General features: G+C 29.3%; 1 protein-coding gene across 1 annotated transcript in view; it reads right to left on the bottom strand.

Moving 5' to 3' along the window:
- Nucleotides 1-17,140, bottom strand: part of LOC111632645 (BTB/POZ domain-containing protein 2-like) — a 51,619-nt gene that overhangs the window by 6,262 nt on the left and 28,217 nt on the right. Inside the window, exons 3-4 of the mRNA XM_023377139.1 lie at nucleotides 4,825-5,142; nucleotides 4,631-4,718 (exon numbers count right to left, since the gene is read on the bottom strand). Of these exons, the coding sequence (XP_023232907.1) occupies nucleotides 4,631-4,718; nucleotides 4,825-5,142 (406 nt within the window). The remainder of the gene's footprint in view (nucleotides 1-4,630; nucleotides 4,719-4,824; nucleotides 5,143-17,140) is intronic.

Below are 17,140 nucleotides of genomic sequence, written 5' to 3'. Positions count from 1 at the left end.
TTTACAATGTTGTATTGTCTGTTTTGGCCATAAACAAGATGACTTATAATGCCCCAAACATTCTCTATTGAATTCATATCTGAACTCCATGATAACCAATCAATTACATTAATTTTTTTTCATTAAACCAATTTTTAGTTGACTTTGATGCATGAATGGCAGCATTATCCTGTTGGAATTGTCAGTTTTCTCACCCAATAAGTGATCCAAAAGTTATTAAATTTTGATACAACAATTCTTGATACTTTTCTGAATTCATTCTATCTTCTATATCTACAATGTTTGTTTTACTCCTTCATCCAAATCCTGCTCACACCATCACAAAGATTCCCACCTTGCTGTCTGCTCATTCTGACTTCTTCCTCAAATCATGCCAGTAGTGGCAGTAACTGTCAGGCAGTAATTCCATTTTTTTCATCTGAAAAGACTATTTGGGTCCACTCCTCTTTCCATGTCATTTTGTCTATGGTCCACTTTAATCTAGCTGTTTTGTGCAATTGTGTTAATTTCAGTTTGGTAGCCATTTTTGTAAATTTGGCATTTTTATGATTATGCATACATCTCCATACAGTTTCTGGTAAAACTGCAATTGGCAATATTGATGCTGATTCTCTGACAGCCAACTTGTTGACTGTCAGCAGTCGAAAAACCTTTCTTTCATTTCTAGGTGTAAGGAGTTTAGGCCTTCCACATAGCATATTTCTGTCATAATTTTCATCCAGAGTTAATACATTTCTCACAGCATGTGTAGATCAATTTACAGCTGCCGAAATTTGTCTTAGAGATGGTCCTGCTCCTTTTAGTTGGTAAATTTCATGTATATTCCAACTCCGTTAGTGCTTTTCCATGAGGCATTGTTTTAAATCATAAAAAAACTATTTAAAATTGGCTCCACATTTGTAATAATAAACAATACTATCCTCTGGTGACAACTAATTAAACCAATAATTAATTAAAAACTTATCATGCTAATTTTATGCACCTCTGTTTATACTTTTGAAACAATCAAAAATTGAAAATCTTTGATAATTTTTTTTGTAATTGTCAGATAGCTCTAAAAATTTCAGAAAATGTTTAAATTGATGTTGTAAACAGCATACTAATATAACAAATACATTACTATTGTTAATGGTTTTGTTATTGAAAAAAGTTGGGTGTGTTTATAATTTTGAAACGGACTGTAGTTTGAACATTTGAAAAGAAAAAAATGTAGTCTATAAATTTAATTGTAATTGTGCTAATGCACACATGTATGTAGGATAAACTAGTAGAGTACTCAAAATTAGAATAAAAGAACACATAAAGTACAATAACAAATCCTCCGCTGTTGCAGAAAATTGCAATTGTTAAAGTTTTCATTGAAATAATTAAAAAAACAAAAAAAAATTGGTTTAAAAGAAGACTATAAACATGTGAAAACTATAGAAACATAAAAAATTAATAATAATAATAATAATAATAATGGCTTACAATTACACAGTTTTTGGTACCCTATTTTAAACACTAGAGGGTAGAGGGAGTGACACAATTGAGTGAGTCTAAAAACAAGGGTGAAAGGGAGTGGAACTGTAAAATATACTTTGGAACTGGAGATGATTGTAAGTAGAAAATGTGGTTCTAGTGACATTGACATCCATGGTTGTATGGTTAAAATTTGAAGTTAAGTTTTCGAGAAGACATTCCAGCAGATTTTCATGAATATACATGTTTTTATGTTTAACTCTATTATAATGCAATTTTTATTAAAACTATTTCTGATTTCGTACTAAACAAAACAAGAGAAATACTTGTAATTTTCTGAACAGAAACAATTAAAACTATAAATTCACCTTTAAACTTCAGCACAAACTACTTTTAGTAATATTGTTTCATTGTTTTCACACTTCTTCATGCCATGGTTAATATGTAAGTGTTACAAATATATTTGGAATATTTGTAGTTGGATTCATTCAACTACAAATGTAAGTATGAGGTACCACTATATAGGCCTGTATAACTATGAACATCTAATAAGGGCTTTTATTTATTTCAGAATGACTCAAACATAAATAAAAATGAATCTCATAAATAAAAATAAACTTCCTACTGCATTAAAGTAGTTTACTTGCAAAGTATTTAATTAAAAACAAATACTTTTGACATTACAAAATGTCTTCAGATTGAGCATATACCATTCAAATTACAATTTTTAAAAAAGTACATTAAAAGATTTCAAATGCACTATTTAAATCATCAGTAAATCATTGATTTAAATGATACATTTGGAATCTTTTATATATTGTTAAAAATCAGGTTGCTACCAAAAAATAAGATAATATTGATGGAAATTAACAGCAAAGTGCTTTCAATAAAAATTGGAAACTATCTTTAGACAGCATTTGATGATTCATGGATCACTACAACTTTGAATATCACTGAAATTGTGATGAAAGTGTCATAAGCAGACAGTTTGATATTTTAGGCAAATCAGAAGAATATATTATATAATGAGAGGAATTTGACAATCAACACAATAGGATCTTGTTTTATAGAGATTGATATATGCAGATTTGTGTTTCACATATGGTGAATGATGTGATTAACTCTTAGACGAACAAGAATAATTCTAATGCAAATGCCAACTATTTTTATTACAAAATTCAGTATATACATAAAACATATGTAAAATGTTTTAATGCATTTTAATATTTCTCTATTAATTGTAAATTGTTACATAAGTGTACATGCAATCATCAGTACTATTTGGGATGAAGCCAAATTTATGAAGTATCTGTTGATGCACTTTATATGGGAACATTACAAGACCATACTATATATTCTGATTCAGAGATTAATTACAATAAAAATGATGATAATTATGCTTCTAAAACAGAATTACATTTTAAATAACATATTAGGGATATTATAATTAAAAAGAAAGATTTGTTGAAATTATAATATTTCAATTTATTTTGTTAAGTATAATTATTTATGACTCAATTTTGTATTTCAAATTTGAAGACAGTAATGAAAGTACATTACATCCTTATCATTCAATTTTTCACAATTTATTTATCATTACAACTTATTATTAAGTGATTTTTATTATGAATATTTGTATTTTTTTATTGGGTTTTAAAATTCACTGTTTTATAACAATTAGATATGAATTTCATAACAATAAATTTATCATTTATCATATACAGTAGAGCATCAATTATCCAAATCAATTGGGGACTGGGGTTGTTCGGAAAATAGATATTTTTGATAACCAATTATGTACGAAAAAATACATTATTATTAATATTGTATAGTAGTATATCTCAATAATAGTATATTAATATANATAGAACACTCCCCCATTTCTCACCTCAGGGAAAGTCATAAAACAGTTGGGTGCTAATGACTTTGTGATAGGGAAAAAGTTCTACACGTAGAAACTTCGAAAGAAGGGATTTGGCCTGTACCGTCCGCGGGCCGCATAAACATTGATAGGGGGCCGTATGTGGCCCGCGGGCCGCAGGTTGTGCACCCCTGAGTTAACATTTACTAGTTGTTTAAAATATTAAAATTGGTAATTTAATCAGATATTAACATTGTGATGTTCTCATCTATTAGTGGTTTAATTGCTGTTCCAATCCTTATTAAAGCTGTTATGGAAATATAAAGACTATAAATTCATCAAACTCATCCTTATATTTTCTTATTGATTCTAGCTCTTGATCAATAAGAAAATAGAATCTAACACAGTAACATAAGAGTTAAGTTTTATGTTATAATCCAAGATTTAAACAGAGGCAGAAATAATGAAATGTAGTTGACTACTACAGAATGATGATTATCATCATCCCGTAGTATTTATGATTGAAAGCAAATCACAATTTATTGATATAAATTGTGATTTGCTTTCAATAATAACAAAATAAAAACACTCAAAAATAATACAGTAGAGCGTCAATTATCCGAAAGCTGGTCAACTGAAACGTCGGTTAACCGAAAGTGTTCCAGTCGGCAAATTTAAATTTCCGCTAGTGCTGTGGCGCTGCAATCTTTGGCTATGTCTTGGGCTATTCCAATATTTTTTTGATTGGTGTGTGTGTTTTAGCTGGCAGCACTGGCACTTTTGTGTGATGTTTTTCTGAGGACTGTGTGTCAGGATGTGTGTCGTGCTGAATCAAACATTTTTGATACTAGATTAACTTCTAAAGTATAATTTTCTTTTTTATATATTTTTCAATATATTTATTTTGTTTGTACAAAATAAAGAAATAATTTTTAACGATACAATAGCCACGATTATTATTATAAAAATTTTTGTTAGGCTTAGCATTAACAAAAATTCAATGTGAAATGACATGCAACAGAGAAAAATTTCAACATGGGATAGGTTAATATATTTTTTCGTACACAATAAGTTATCTGAACAACCCTAGTCCCCAATTGATTCAGATAAACAATGCTCTACTGTATAAGTAATAATAATAAAACACAACAAACTGAGGAGATTAATGTACCCTACTCAAATTACTGATAATTTGAGTAGACTATTGATAAAGTTTATAAATAGGCTCCATTATTTTTTCAGCTTTCAGTTTTTAACTTTGAGGGTAAAGATTATTATATAATTTACTTAGTATAATAATATACAAACCTGAATATTAACATCATAGTCAGAAGGCCCATGTATTGATCCATAAAGGCCAAATCCTACCACAAAAATTCTCCGATCTGCCATAAACCTTAAATATTCATCATTATCATTTTTTACTATGTAATTAAAATGTAATTGTTAATCTGTTAAAAATGATTTATCTAAATATTATAATTCATTAAATTTAAATTTACCTTATCCTATCACTGGTTCCACTATATCCCCATCGACTCTCAGTCTGTTGGAAACGACACACAGTTTGCTCTTTTCCTGTAATGCAGCACCTGGGCACATCTGGGAAGCTGACAGCTGGCTTTGGATTAACAGTGAAATAGAGAAACAGCGAAACCACTTCCCTATCAGTTAATATGCCAGATTGAGCAGCACCACCAGCAAATTCTTCTACAGTCATTAAAGGAAATCGAATGAGAGACAAAGCACGTCCTAATGTCATTCTTTCATTGTCTGGATTTATTAAAAGATTCTGACGAATACATTCTTGTTCAGCCCACCTGAAATATTAATTTACTTTAGATTTATTCTAAAGTTGCCCATAAAAATTTTAAACTTAGATTATTTTAAGAACAATATAAAATCATGAAGACAATGTATAACATGTTAAGAAAACTTGTTAATGAAAAGGAGAGTTGTTATTGTTATAATTTGAAACTATTCCTTTCCAAATTTTAAACTTCTTTCTGTACAGGAAATAAAATCTTACATAACACTGTTTTAAAAAACAAATATTAAACTTTAGAAAATAACATAAGATGTCAAAATAATTGAAATTCTAAACAATTACTAAAATTTTAGTTTTAATATTTGTTAAAAAGATTATTTCTAAATTTTTACAAAAGTTTGACTTACAATTGAATGGACTTATAAAATAAAATTACAAAACTTATTCAATTTCTCCTCAAATAACTTTTTTAATCGATTCATTAGAAAGATAATTAATATATTTTATTTACTATAATTTAATCTCTAAATGTTTAATAAATGAAATTTAGTGTCTAGCAAATAAGAAGTGCTAACTGAATTGCTTAATTAGTTAAGAACAGTTTTTAAAAAAATAAATTATTGATACAGTAGAGCGTTGTTTATCCAAATCAATTGGTGACTGAGGTTGTTCAGATAACCAATTATGTACAAAAAAATATATTAACCTATCCCATGTTGAAATCTTTCTCCGTTGTGTGTCGCTTCGTGTTGAATTTTCGTCGATGTTAAGCCTAACGTAAACTTTTTAAAATAATAATCATGGCTATTGTATTGTTAAAAATTATTTCTTTATTTTTTACAAACAAAATAAATATATCTAAAAATATAAAAACCAAAAAAAATATACTTTAGAAATTGATCTAGTATCAAAAACGTTTGATTCAGCACTACACAGTCCTCAGAAAAACACCACACAAAAGTGCCAGTGCTGCCAACTAAAACACACACACCAAGAAAAAAATATCGAAGTAGCCCAAGATATAGCCAAAGATTGCAGCACCACAGCACTAGTGAAAATTTAAATTTGCTGAGTGGAATGCTTTCAGTTAACCGATGTTTTGGATAACTGGCTTTCGGATAAACGATGCTCTACTGTATCATACCCATTGCTTATTATCAAAAATAAAAAGTAAAACATTCTTTTTTATATTAACTCATTGTTGGTTATATTAAAGTCTATCATAGATAAGCATATACATAACATAATTTGACAATCTGCAATCAGACTATCTTATAAAGAATTCATCATTAAACACATTTGGCTGCCAAGAAACATTTATATGTTATGCAGTAATATTTTCAGCTTAATATATAGATCATCCTCAGGTGACTGATTTTGAAACATCTGTTACAAACTGTTCCAAAATACAATATGTTTTGTATATAACATCCAAGTTTAAATATTTGAATATAAAGAACACAAAAATAAAATTTTAACATAAAGTAACAAAAATTCTAAAATAACCTTAAATTCTAACAAAAGTGAAATAAAATATATAAAACTAGAATTGTAAATTTTAAATATAAAAATATATGTTAGCAATTTTAACTAGGTGTTTCTATACAGTTTATTTTTTACAATAAACTTCCAAGCTGTTGTAAACTGTCCACATCTCTTGCATTAATATATTTATCCTCCAATCTACTCTTATACATTTCAAATTTTCAGTGTTCAGGGCCAATGTTGGGGCTTTGATTCTGACAATAAATCTAATACATAAACATAACATTTAATATAGCACTGAATCAACATGACTTAAAATTAGTTTAATTTTCATAAGATGATAATTTCTAAGACAATCTCATATCAACCATAAACCACCCTACATGACTGCATCATATACAATAGATTTGATAGTGAAATATTTTACATTATATTAAGATTTATGAAAGTGAAGAGAAGAAATTTAACATACAGTCGACCCCTCTATAACACAGTAGATACGTTCTGGTTTTTATGAACCATTTTCTACGAGTCCAGCCAATCACAGCATGGCACATATGCACGTTACGGACTACGGTTGTTTGAAAGGTTTTCTTCCATAAAATTAATCGATTCTAGACTAATTCGACTCAACATTTCCAAAATACGTATAATTTTTTGGGAATAATCCATAAAAACTACGCTATAAACAAAAAATTGTAGGATTACTTACTGAGTGTGCACCATTTGACCGCACCATTGCTTAAGCTTGTTTTCATCATGGAGCTTGTCATCAAATGGCGCTCATGTGCTTCCTGATAAATTATTATTATTTTTTTTTTTTTGCGAAAAATTCGCTGAACTTTGGAGACATCATTAATATAAATATAATTTTTATGGACGTTAAATAATAAATGGTTTTTAGTAGGTCCGTTGCTCATTTAAACTCAATGGTTTGTGCAATATCCGCTATTGGTCTAGATGCGACCAATCCTGTTGCGACACGAGTCGGTGATGACGTTTTACCAAATTATAGGAGTTTTTTTAGCATGTTTGTACGAATACTGTCACAATCTTTCCACCATGATATAGGAATCCGAACTATAGGAACCCGTGTTATAGGGGGGTCGACTGTACAGGTAACCCCCGTATAACACGACACTTCTATAGCACGGATTCACTCTGACATGGTTCAAGAAATGGGTAAAACCCTCATAAAACATGAAATATAATAAATTTTTACATACTTAAGTAGTAATAGTTCACCAAAATTATTATTCAGTGTGTAATTTTTCTTTTCTCAGTCTCCATACACATGGTCCTTCGCGAAAATTGTTTCAATTTTGCCATATCTCGACGCTTCTGCTTCCGGTGTTGCCAGATGTTTTTCCCTTATTCCATAAGTACTTAGCACCATATAAGGAAATTTATAAAGATCTTTTAACTAGAAGCAAGCAATCTAAAATTACATACACTTTTTGCAAAAGGTAAAGCATGAATCTGAAAATAATGCAGAAAAATGCTCAGAGGATAACGATAACTTGCCAAAAATAAAACGCTCTCGGTTAATAGTGCTTTTAGTGATGACAAAGAAAACATTATTTAATTTATATTAATATGTATCACTTAAGAAAATTTTAATAAAGATATTTATCTTAATTATGAAAATATAATAGCATGTTTTTTTAATTTTTGGAACCTAACCCTCCTTTTCGTACTAGTTCTTTGATTTGCATAACACAGCAATTTTTTGGAACGTAACTACCGTGTTATATGGGGGTTACCTGTATTTATATTTTTTTTCCACTTAAAAAAAATCTAAAGAATGGAAAGCTCGTTTTCAAATGAATTCCATATAGTTCCACACACACTGCAAAACCCATAAAGAAATTGTGGCATCTTAAGTCAAGCAATTGTTAAACATGAAAACCTAGAAAGTAGCAGCCTCAATTAATTAAATCCAGATTTACTAAAACAATAAACTGAAATTCAAACATTGTAATCAGAAATTAATCTATGCAACAAAAATTTATCATTATAAATTATATAAAATTATATTAGGTTGCTGCAAATGAAATCGCTGATTTTACTTCTGACTTTGAACATTTATTAAATTTAATTTAAAACTTACATATTCAATCAAAATTGTCTCCACCAACATTAATACATATTTCCCAATGCAATAAAAATGCATTAATGCCAATTTGACAGAATGAGAAGCCAAAAAGTCATTAAAAGTACTTTTTATTGTGTCCATGAAGGCATTCCTTGAAGGATTTTTCTATGAGGGCTTTCCTTACTAAAAACTGTCCAAATGTATAAAAAAAGTGATAGCCTGTTGGTAAAAAGTCAGAAGAACAAATTAAATGGGAAAGAATTTCATTTGAATACTTCACTTTTGTGACAAATAATTAAAGAACTACAGGCCTCCAAATGATGCTCCTTACCTCTCTCACTGAGTTTTTGTGGTACTCATTTGTTGTGCTTCTTGACTTTCCCTAACATGTTCGGAAGTTGAGAAATGATGGAATAATGTCCAATGTGTTCAACTTTTCTACAATTTCCTGGACAGTCAGTTGAAGTTCTGATTCAATGATATTGTTCAATTCTGATTTTTGAGATTTGTATTAAATACAAACAACACTTTAACACTGAGGTAGTAAAACTTGTTAAAACACTTTACAAACTGTTTTTCAGCTCTATCAATGAGTCCTCATCAGGTAACTAGGATTTGAATTCAAAACAACTTTATTGAATTGATATTTGTATTTCTGCAATTAAATTTTTTGAACCAATGCTTGGTGACCTGCTCACTCACAGAACCTTCACTAAAAGTTTTATTGGTATTTCAAGTAGCTTTGGCTGCATTATGACATTTGCTTATACTAATGCCATCATAAAAAGTACTCTTAAAACATGTGGAACTCACAATGTAAATGAGATTACATTTTTAAATTCACATATTATGTGTGTGTTCTTCCAATTGCAAACATACAACACTGTTCACACAGAATAAGTTGAACTACAAGGCCAGAAAGTTTAAATTTTAAAAAATGGCTACTTCATTTGCAATGACTCAATAAAAAATGAAAAAAATTAGAAGATTAGATAAATTAATTTATAAAATAAAAAACTTGTTTACAGTATTTAAAATTTATATATTTAAAGTTAATATAGTTTATGTATTACTTATAATAAAAAATAAACTTTCTTTTTCCCAAGTACAGTAGATTCTCAATAATTGGAGTTGATTAGGAATGAGATGATCTCAAACTATTGAAAACTTGATGTGGAATATATATAGAATAGAAAACAGTAATAAGTAAAGGTATTAAATAATGTGTTTATTTTCTAATAATAAACATGACATTAATTAATTATTATATAAATAATAATAATAATATAGTACACTAAAAATACTTGATGTCCTGTACAATATGGGCCAAGTGACAACAGTATCTGGAAGTATCTGGCAATCATATTTCACAGAACATAAATTGAAAGCCAATGTTAGACCTTTCAGTGTGCTTTCAATTTCAGTGTATGGTGTCTCATCACACACTTGATTTTAATTACTCAAATATATAATTTTTACATGAGTCTGGTTGAGTTGGCTTACAGTGGTAGTGCCTCAAACTATATGAAACTTTGAACTATCAAGACTTTACTGTATATGTTTGGCAATGCCATATGGCTACTGTAGCTTCCCCAATAAAATAATTTTTCTGGGATTGTTAACTATTAACAAAACTAGAATATAAAATACAAACACAATATAAAATTCAGAAGAAATAAGTAAAGAAATACAATATTAATATTACAATCCTATAAATATAGCAAATTTAGCAATCCTATAAAAGAAAATGCTGTAAAAGATTCAGTTTATAATGAATTAGATAGACAAAATTTGTTTCAAGTTTAAAAATTTGGTACTCTTAGTATATGAAAGGAAGAGGAATTAAACTGATGTAATACAAAATTTATCCAATTGCAAGCTGACCTTTTTTTCAATTTTTTCATGGTTCAAAAAATGTCTCTTGACTTAGAATTAGTATCAGTGGGTAAAGTAGGCAATGCCCTTTACTGAAGTAGTCAAAAGTTTGGCAAAATATTGCCAGAAGTTGTTACAAATAAGTTACTGAAAATTTTGTATGTATGCGTGGAAAAGTATTTCTAGAGAATAAAATCAAAGAAACATTAGATAATATTAAAAGTCCAGAATGGTTAAATGAATTAATAATGCTAGTCTTAGATAAAAATTATTCTGAATACAATAATAAGTGGTATAAGCAAAAGATGGCATCTCTATGGGTACGTGTTTAGGACCTAAGATCGGCCAAACTAAATACAATCAAAATAGACAACATTATAGCTAAAATAAAAGGAATACAAGTGATATTTCCCTATGTTAATGATTATTTTATAGTTTATAACAATAAAAGTACAAATGTAAATAAAAGTAAAAACATATTCAATAATATAGATCTATTGTTCCCAATTAGTGGTACGTGTACCCCCAGGGGTACGCAAAATTGCATGAAGGGGTACGCGCGGCAATCTAAAATCGGTCAATTTAAAATTTAAATGCATGAGATGAAGCAATCAAAAAAATAATGGGTGGACCATCAAATATTTGGCAATTTACAACGTGATGTTGAATGCGCAAATTTGTTTATTTATAACTAAAAATATTCTTGAAATTTCATCAAAAAAATGCATTTGTGACGATACCTAAATTAAATTCTTACGCAAAAAACAAAAATTGTACAATGAACACAATTTGTGTTAATTGTACAATTATCATTATTATCATGTCAGCAAAGTGGCAATAAAATATTTACTACCATTTTGCACAACATACCTCTGCAAGAATGGATTTTCGGCCATGACAAACATGAATTGTCATCGACTTCGACTTGAAGATGACTCGAGACTGAAGCTGACCAAAAAGCAACCAGATTTTACAAAGTTGCGCAAAGAAAATCATGCACATTTGTCACATTAAAATTAAATAACCTTATGTTATTTTCATTATTATTAGAATTGTATTTTAAAGGTAATAAATGTAAAAAAAACTTATTTTATTTATCACTAGCTGTCTACCCACAGCTTCNCAAAGAAAATCGTGCACATTTGTCACATTAAAATTAAATAACCTTATGTTATTTTCATTATTATTAGAATTGTATTTTAAAGGTAATAAATGTAAAAAAAACTTATTTTATTTATCACTAGCTGTCTACCCACAGCTTCACCCGCATTATATCAAATTTTCTTGTGGGAATAAGATATTTTCTCGTAGTAAAATGTAGCCTATGTCCATCTCCAACATGTAAGCTATCTCTGTGCCATATTTTATTAAAACCTGTTTAGCAGTTTAGACGTGAAAAGGTAACAGACAGACAGACAGAATTACCTTCTAACTCATATTAGTATAGATTAATATGAATTTCTGCTATAAGGGGGTATGCGAGTTTGAGCTCTTTCTTGAAGTGGTACACAGGAAAAAGTAATTGGGAACCACTGATATATATAATGAAATAAAACATGAAATAAAATTTGATGTAGTGAATGAAGAAAATAATAAGTTACCATATTTAGACATACTAATAACTAGAAAAAACAATAATATAAGTTGATTTTTCCGTCCTATGGCGAGATTATTTTTATTAATCATCGAAGACAAATCTGAACAAAAGGGACCACCATTTATTTTGTATTCCAGACTTTACACATACACATCTATGGCGACAGGCCTTCCTTTTTAGTCTTCATGCTGCCAGAGGTAAAAAAAAAAAAAAAGTCGTTTTAAAAACACAAACATTCAATTAAAAGAAATCAGTGATACACAGACATCTTACTTTTCATCCATCTGGCTAATGAGGTGGTTCTGCTTTATATCTACTAAAAGAAGTGCTGGAATATGTAGATTTTTTACCTCTGGCGGCATGAAGCCTAAAAAGGAAGGCCTGTCGCCATAGATGTGTATGTGTAAAGTCTGGAATACAAAATAAATGGTGGTCCCTTTTGGACAGACTTGTCTTCAATGATTAATAAAAAATAATCTCGCCATCAGACGGAAAAATCAACAAAAAGAAATTTTAAATGTACCGTCGCCAGGGAGCAGCTTCAAAAAATCTACATATTCCAGCACTTCTTTTAGTAGATATAAAGCAGAACCACCCCATTGGCCAGATGGATGAAAAGTAAGACGTCTGTGTATCACCGATTCCTTTTAATTGGATGTTTGTGTTTTTAAAACGACTTTTTTTTTTTTTTTACCTCTGGCAGCATGAAGACTAAAAAGGAAGGCCTGTTGCCATAGATGTGTATGTATAAAGTCTGGAATACAAAATAAATGGTGGTCCCTTTTGGATAGACTTGTCTTCGATGATTAATAAAAATAATATAAGTATTAAAAAACATGAAAAAACAGTGTGGCCAATAAAGCAATACATAATAAATAAAAAATACGAATGCATGTCAAAAAGAATATATTCAATACTAGCTGCAAGGGGCCGCTTCGCTGGGTTTTTATTTGTATGTAATATAGTTTTTTTTTTATATATATATAAAAGACTGTTTTTCTAAGTAATCTAGAATCTAGCTGCAAGNCAGGTAAATTACTGTACACAGTGTATTCATTAATTTTCATTTTCATGTAGTAAAGGCTCTATGCCTTCATAAAGTACGTACTTTTCCTTTGTTTAAGGGTATTTGAGCAGTTTATTCTCTGTTGTATTCTCCAGCAAACAATACATACAAGTACAGTACACTATTTTCTGAGGAAACACGCATACTTATCCTTTATTAACCCCATTCCCGATAACCCAGCATTTTCACAAACTCGGCCACCCTTCGGTCCACATTAGGCCGAGTTTTCGAGGTTCTACTGTATTATAATAGCAGAACAAAATAAATGACATTTGAATTTATAAGAATATGTTAACTAGAATAAAATAAAATATGCAATTATCAATTAAGTTTTTAATGATTATTATTTCTGACTTTGTTTTAGTATACTAGGAATTTGGAATGTATATTTAAAGTTTCAACAAAAACAGTTAAAGGAAGGTATTTAAATATGAAAGTTATCGTTCATGTGTTTTATAGTTAACAATTTTTTCTTTTTTCTTTTATGGTGGAAAAAAAATTTAATGTTTAATTTTTAATTTTCAGTAAAATTACCAAATGCAAAACAATGGCTTCCTGTCTTGAAAGATTATTTAGAAAACCACATTTTAAATCTTCATATCTTACAAGAATTAAGGTAGTATAGATGTTTATAAAGAAAATTATCTATACCTAGATCCTATTATGTGAATGTTTGCTTTATGAATCTTTTTCTTAAACATGAAGAATTCTTATCGTAAAATATTTTACAGAAAACCACATTTTAAATCTTCATATCTTACAAGAATTAAGGTAATATAGATGTTTATAAAGAAAATATAAAGAACAACTGATCCAAAGGATCAAAAGAAAGAAATAAATAATGTCATAAAAATGTATTTACTTAATGGGTATAACAGAAAAATCATTAATAGGTGGTTAAAAAATATCCAAATTCTAAACCGATGCATTGATCTCCACATTTATATAAGGGAAACCAAGAGGAAACTCTGAACAAGATTCATGGAGCACATCCAAGAAATAAAAAATAATGATGATAAATCTATGGTTGCTAAACGCTAACCAAAATGGATGCAAAACAATGAAAGAAAATACTAAAGTACAAAAGCATAAATAAAATATTGAAAAAATTAAAAGAAAATTATTCAAACATTTAAAAATTACAAAAATAAACAAAAATACAGGCATATATGAATCTTGGGAGGGTTCCCTAACAGATACAGAGTGAAAAAATAAACTTAACACATATTTGTGAGCCAGAGGGAAACACACTCAAAGAAAAAGTAAATGCAGATGTATAAGTGAGATGTAGTTTGTAAATTTCCAGTGTATAAAATCATGATGCAGTATGGATTCATCAGATTCCAGGTTTTTGTATTGAATAGTACAGAATTTTCTTTCCAAATTTGTGTTTCCAGGATAAAATGTACCCTTTTAGTGGTTTTTGTTACATATAAGTATGTATGTTGAAAAGTTTTTACTAAAAAAATAATAAAGTATGTGCATATACCTAGAAATCCAGAGAGATCTATATGTTGTGACTGAGGAGGGACCTGTTAGGTCTGAAATGAATATCATAATAAATACAAAGAAAATCATGTCTCAAGGTCATTCTGTCCCATGGCTGTCCAGTTTGATAAGTTCGTCAATAAGAAAAGTGTACTAGCACAAAACAAATATTTCTAGAAGTCATCCTAGTGTGTTTAAAATGTTCAATCTCAAATGTGCTCAATGGTACAGGTGATGATGCTCTGTACGAAGACAGCGACAAAGAATCAAGTGACAATTAATCTGAGTCATCTGACAGCAACTGGACAATTAAATGGTATAAAATCTATTCCTTACACTTAATAAATTTTCATTTTTTTATTTATTTTACTTTTCAATTTCCTATGATCTGCTTACAATCAGTTTCAGCTTATAATCAAATAAATACAGTATTTGTAAAACAAAAGCTGGTCTTAATATATAATTATTTTATTGAAATCAGGTAAGCCCAACCTAAATCTAATTACTTCTGGATATGGAATGTATGGAAAAGTATTTAACTTATTGTTAACTATGAGAATCTTGGTAATTCCAGTTATTAGTCCATTGATTTGTATTGGCAGGTAGCAGACCATATAGAAATAAAGTAATTAATTATTAATTGAAAGTTTGTGAAATATAGAAATCACAGTATTGAAGGAGATGAAAGTTTTATGAGATGTCTCTACATAATCCTCCGCATACTAACAGACTTCTTATTAACTTATTAATATACAGTTTAAATGTTAGCTTTTTATCAAGCATTATTCCTAAATCATTAGTATCAATATATGATAGTGGTTGGTTATTAGCAATAAATATAAAAATGGCTGAGGAACATAACAGAGAATAAACACACTGCAAAGTTTTTGGAAATACTGATTCTAAGATTTAATTTTTGAAGTTTGTTGACTAGTGATTATATCCTCTTGTAATTAGTGATGTAATGAATATTCGTTTACTATTCGGTATTCGGCCTATTTTTCACTATTCAGCCAAATACCGAATATTTAATCACTATTCGGCCGAATACCGAATACCTAAAAACAGGAGTAAGAAATAACAAAAACACAGTAAATTAATCATTTTGGTATTTAGATTTAATGTTATCGGGTTAGTGTTGTTTGTTTATATTTATTTATAACTTGTAACATGCACAAAATAAAAAAGAAAATAATATTAGTCGCGTGTATTCACAATTCATAATTACAAAGATCAGCACATGTACACGACTATCGTTGGAGAATCCTCACACATCTGAGGGTCTGGCCCTGCCTATACTTTTTAATTGCTCGTCTTTGCTCTTTCCTTTCTCTTTCTTCCATCTCTATAGTCCATGTATGCCTATGCATACATCATAATACGCACTCACGATACTTTCGATTTGTCACTTTTCCGTCGTAGTATTTCCATTTTATAATTATTTGACTCATAGCATGGTGATAACGGAGAAAAGAGACAGATAGGACGTCGGTATATGTCACAGTTATGATTTCACAGATTTGAGACAGCTTGGTAGCCTGAACAGCCCCAGGCTTTCGCCCGTGCACACTAAGTGACTTTCATTACAAGCATTTAGCTTTCCAAAGTCTATGACAAGAACTGTTTGGCATTGACGGGCACAAATTTCATGCCAATAAGCTGCTTCGACTTGTTCGATTATGTTATCAACTCAATTTCATATTTATTTTCATTTTCTCTTCACGGTCCTTCTCTATTCTTTTTCTGTTATTTACACGTTTAGGTCATTTCATTGTTATCCACATTTGATATCATAATTTATCACATACTGCCATGATGCTCTTGTCTGTCTGCTACAACTGTCAAGAATTAACGCGATTGGCGAAGCGTAGTGACAGTGGGCCAATAGAGAGCAGGATCCTTGCCATAATGCAGTTTGTGCGCCAATTTTCGTACGTGCATTAATCAAGCCGAATAGTTTGGCCGAATATACTATTCGTTGCAACACTACTTGTGATACTTATACATTATTATTTATACATTTAAGATTATCAGTATATATGAGATTTGAACTAAATACATTTAAGACATTATTTATTCTTTACAGAATATTTATATATACTGTAGAATAGGTTATATAAAATGGATCCCTGCTGAACTTGTTAAGCCTAAAATATGTTTTTGTTAAAATTTATCTAAAAATTAACATAATTACTGTATTTACTCACATATAAGACAATCTCTTATATAGGACAAAATGTGACTTTAAAGATCAAAATAAAGAAAATTAGATTTATTGATACAATTCTAATTTTATTTCGTTTAATCACAAATAAAATATCAAATGAATGTATGAAGGCAAATAACTATGTTTTCTTGACACTATCACCTTTTGTCTATTCGGACTCGCTCTCTGAAGCTTTGTTATAACTCTTCTCTTTTTCACTTTAACTCCACAAAGCATC

Source organism: Centruroides sculpturatus, unplaced genomic scaffold (genome assembly GCF_000671375.1).
Source record: "Centruroides sculpturatus isolate CEXI.00-Female unplaced genomic scaffold, Cexi_2.0 scaffold717, whole genome shotgun sequence".
Lineage (NCBI taxonomy): Eukaryota > Metazoa > Arthropoda > Arachnida > Scorpiones > Buthidae > Centruroides > Centruroides sculpturatus.
This window is presented reverse-complemented; position numbering and strand designations above follow the sequence as displayed.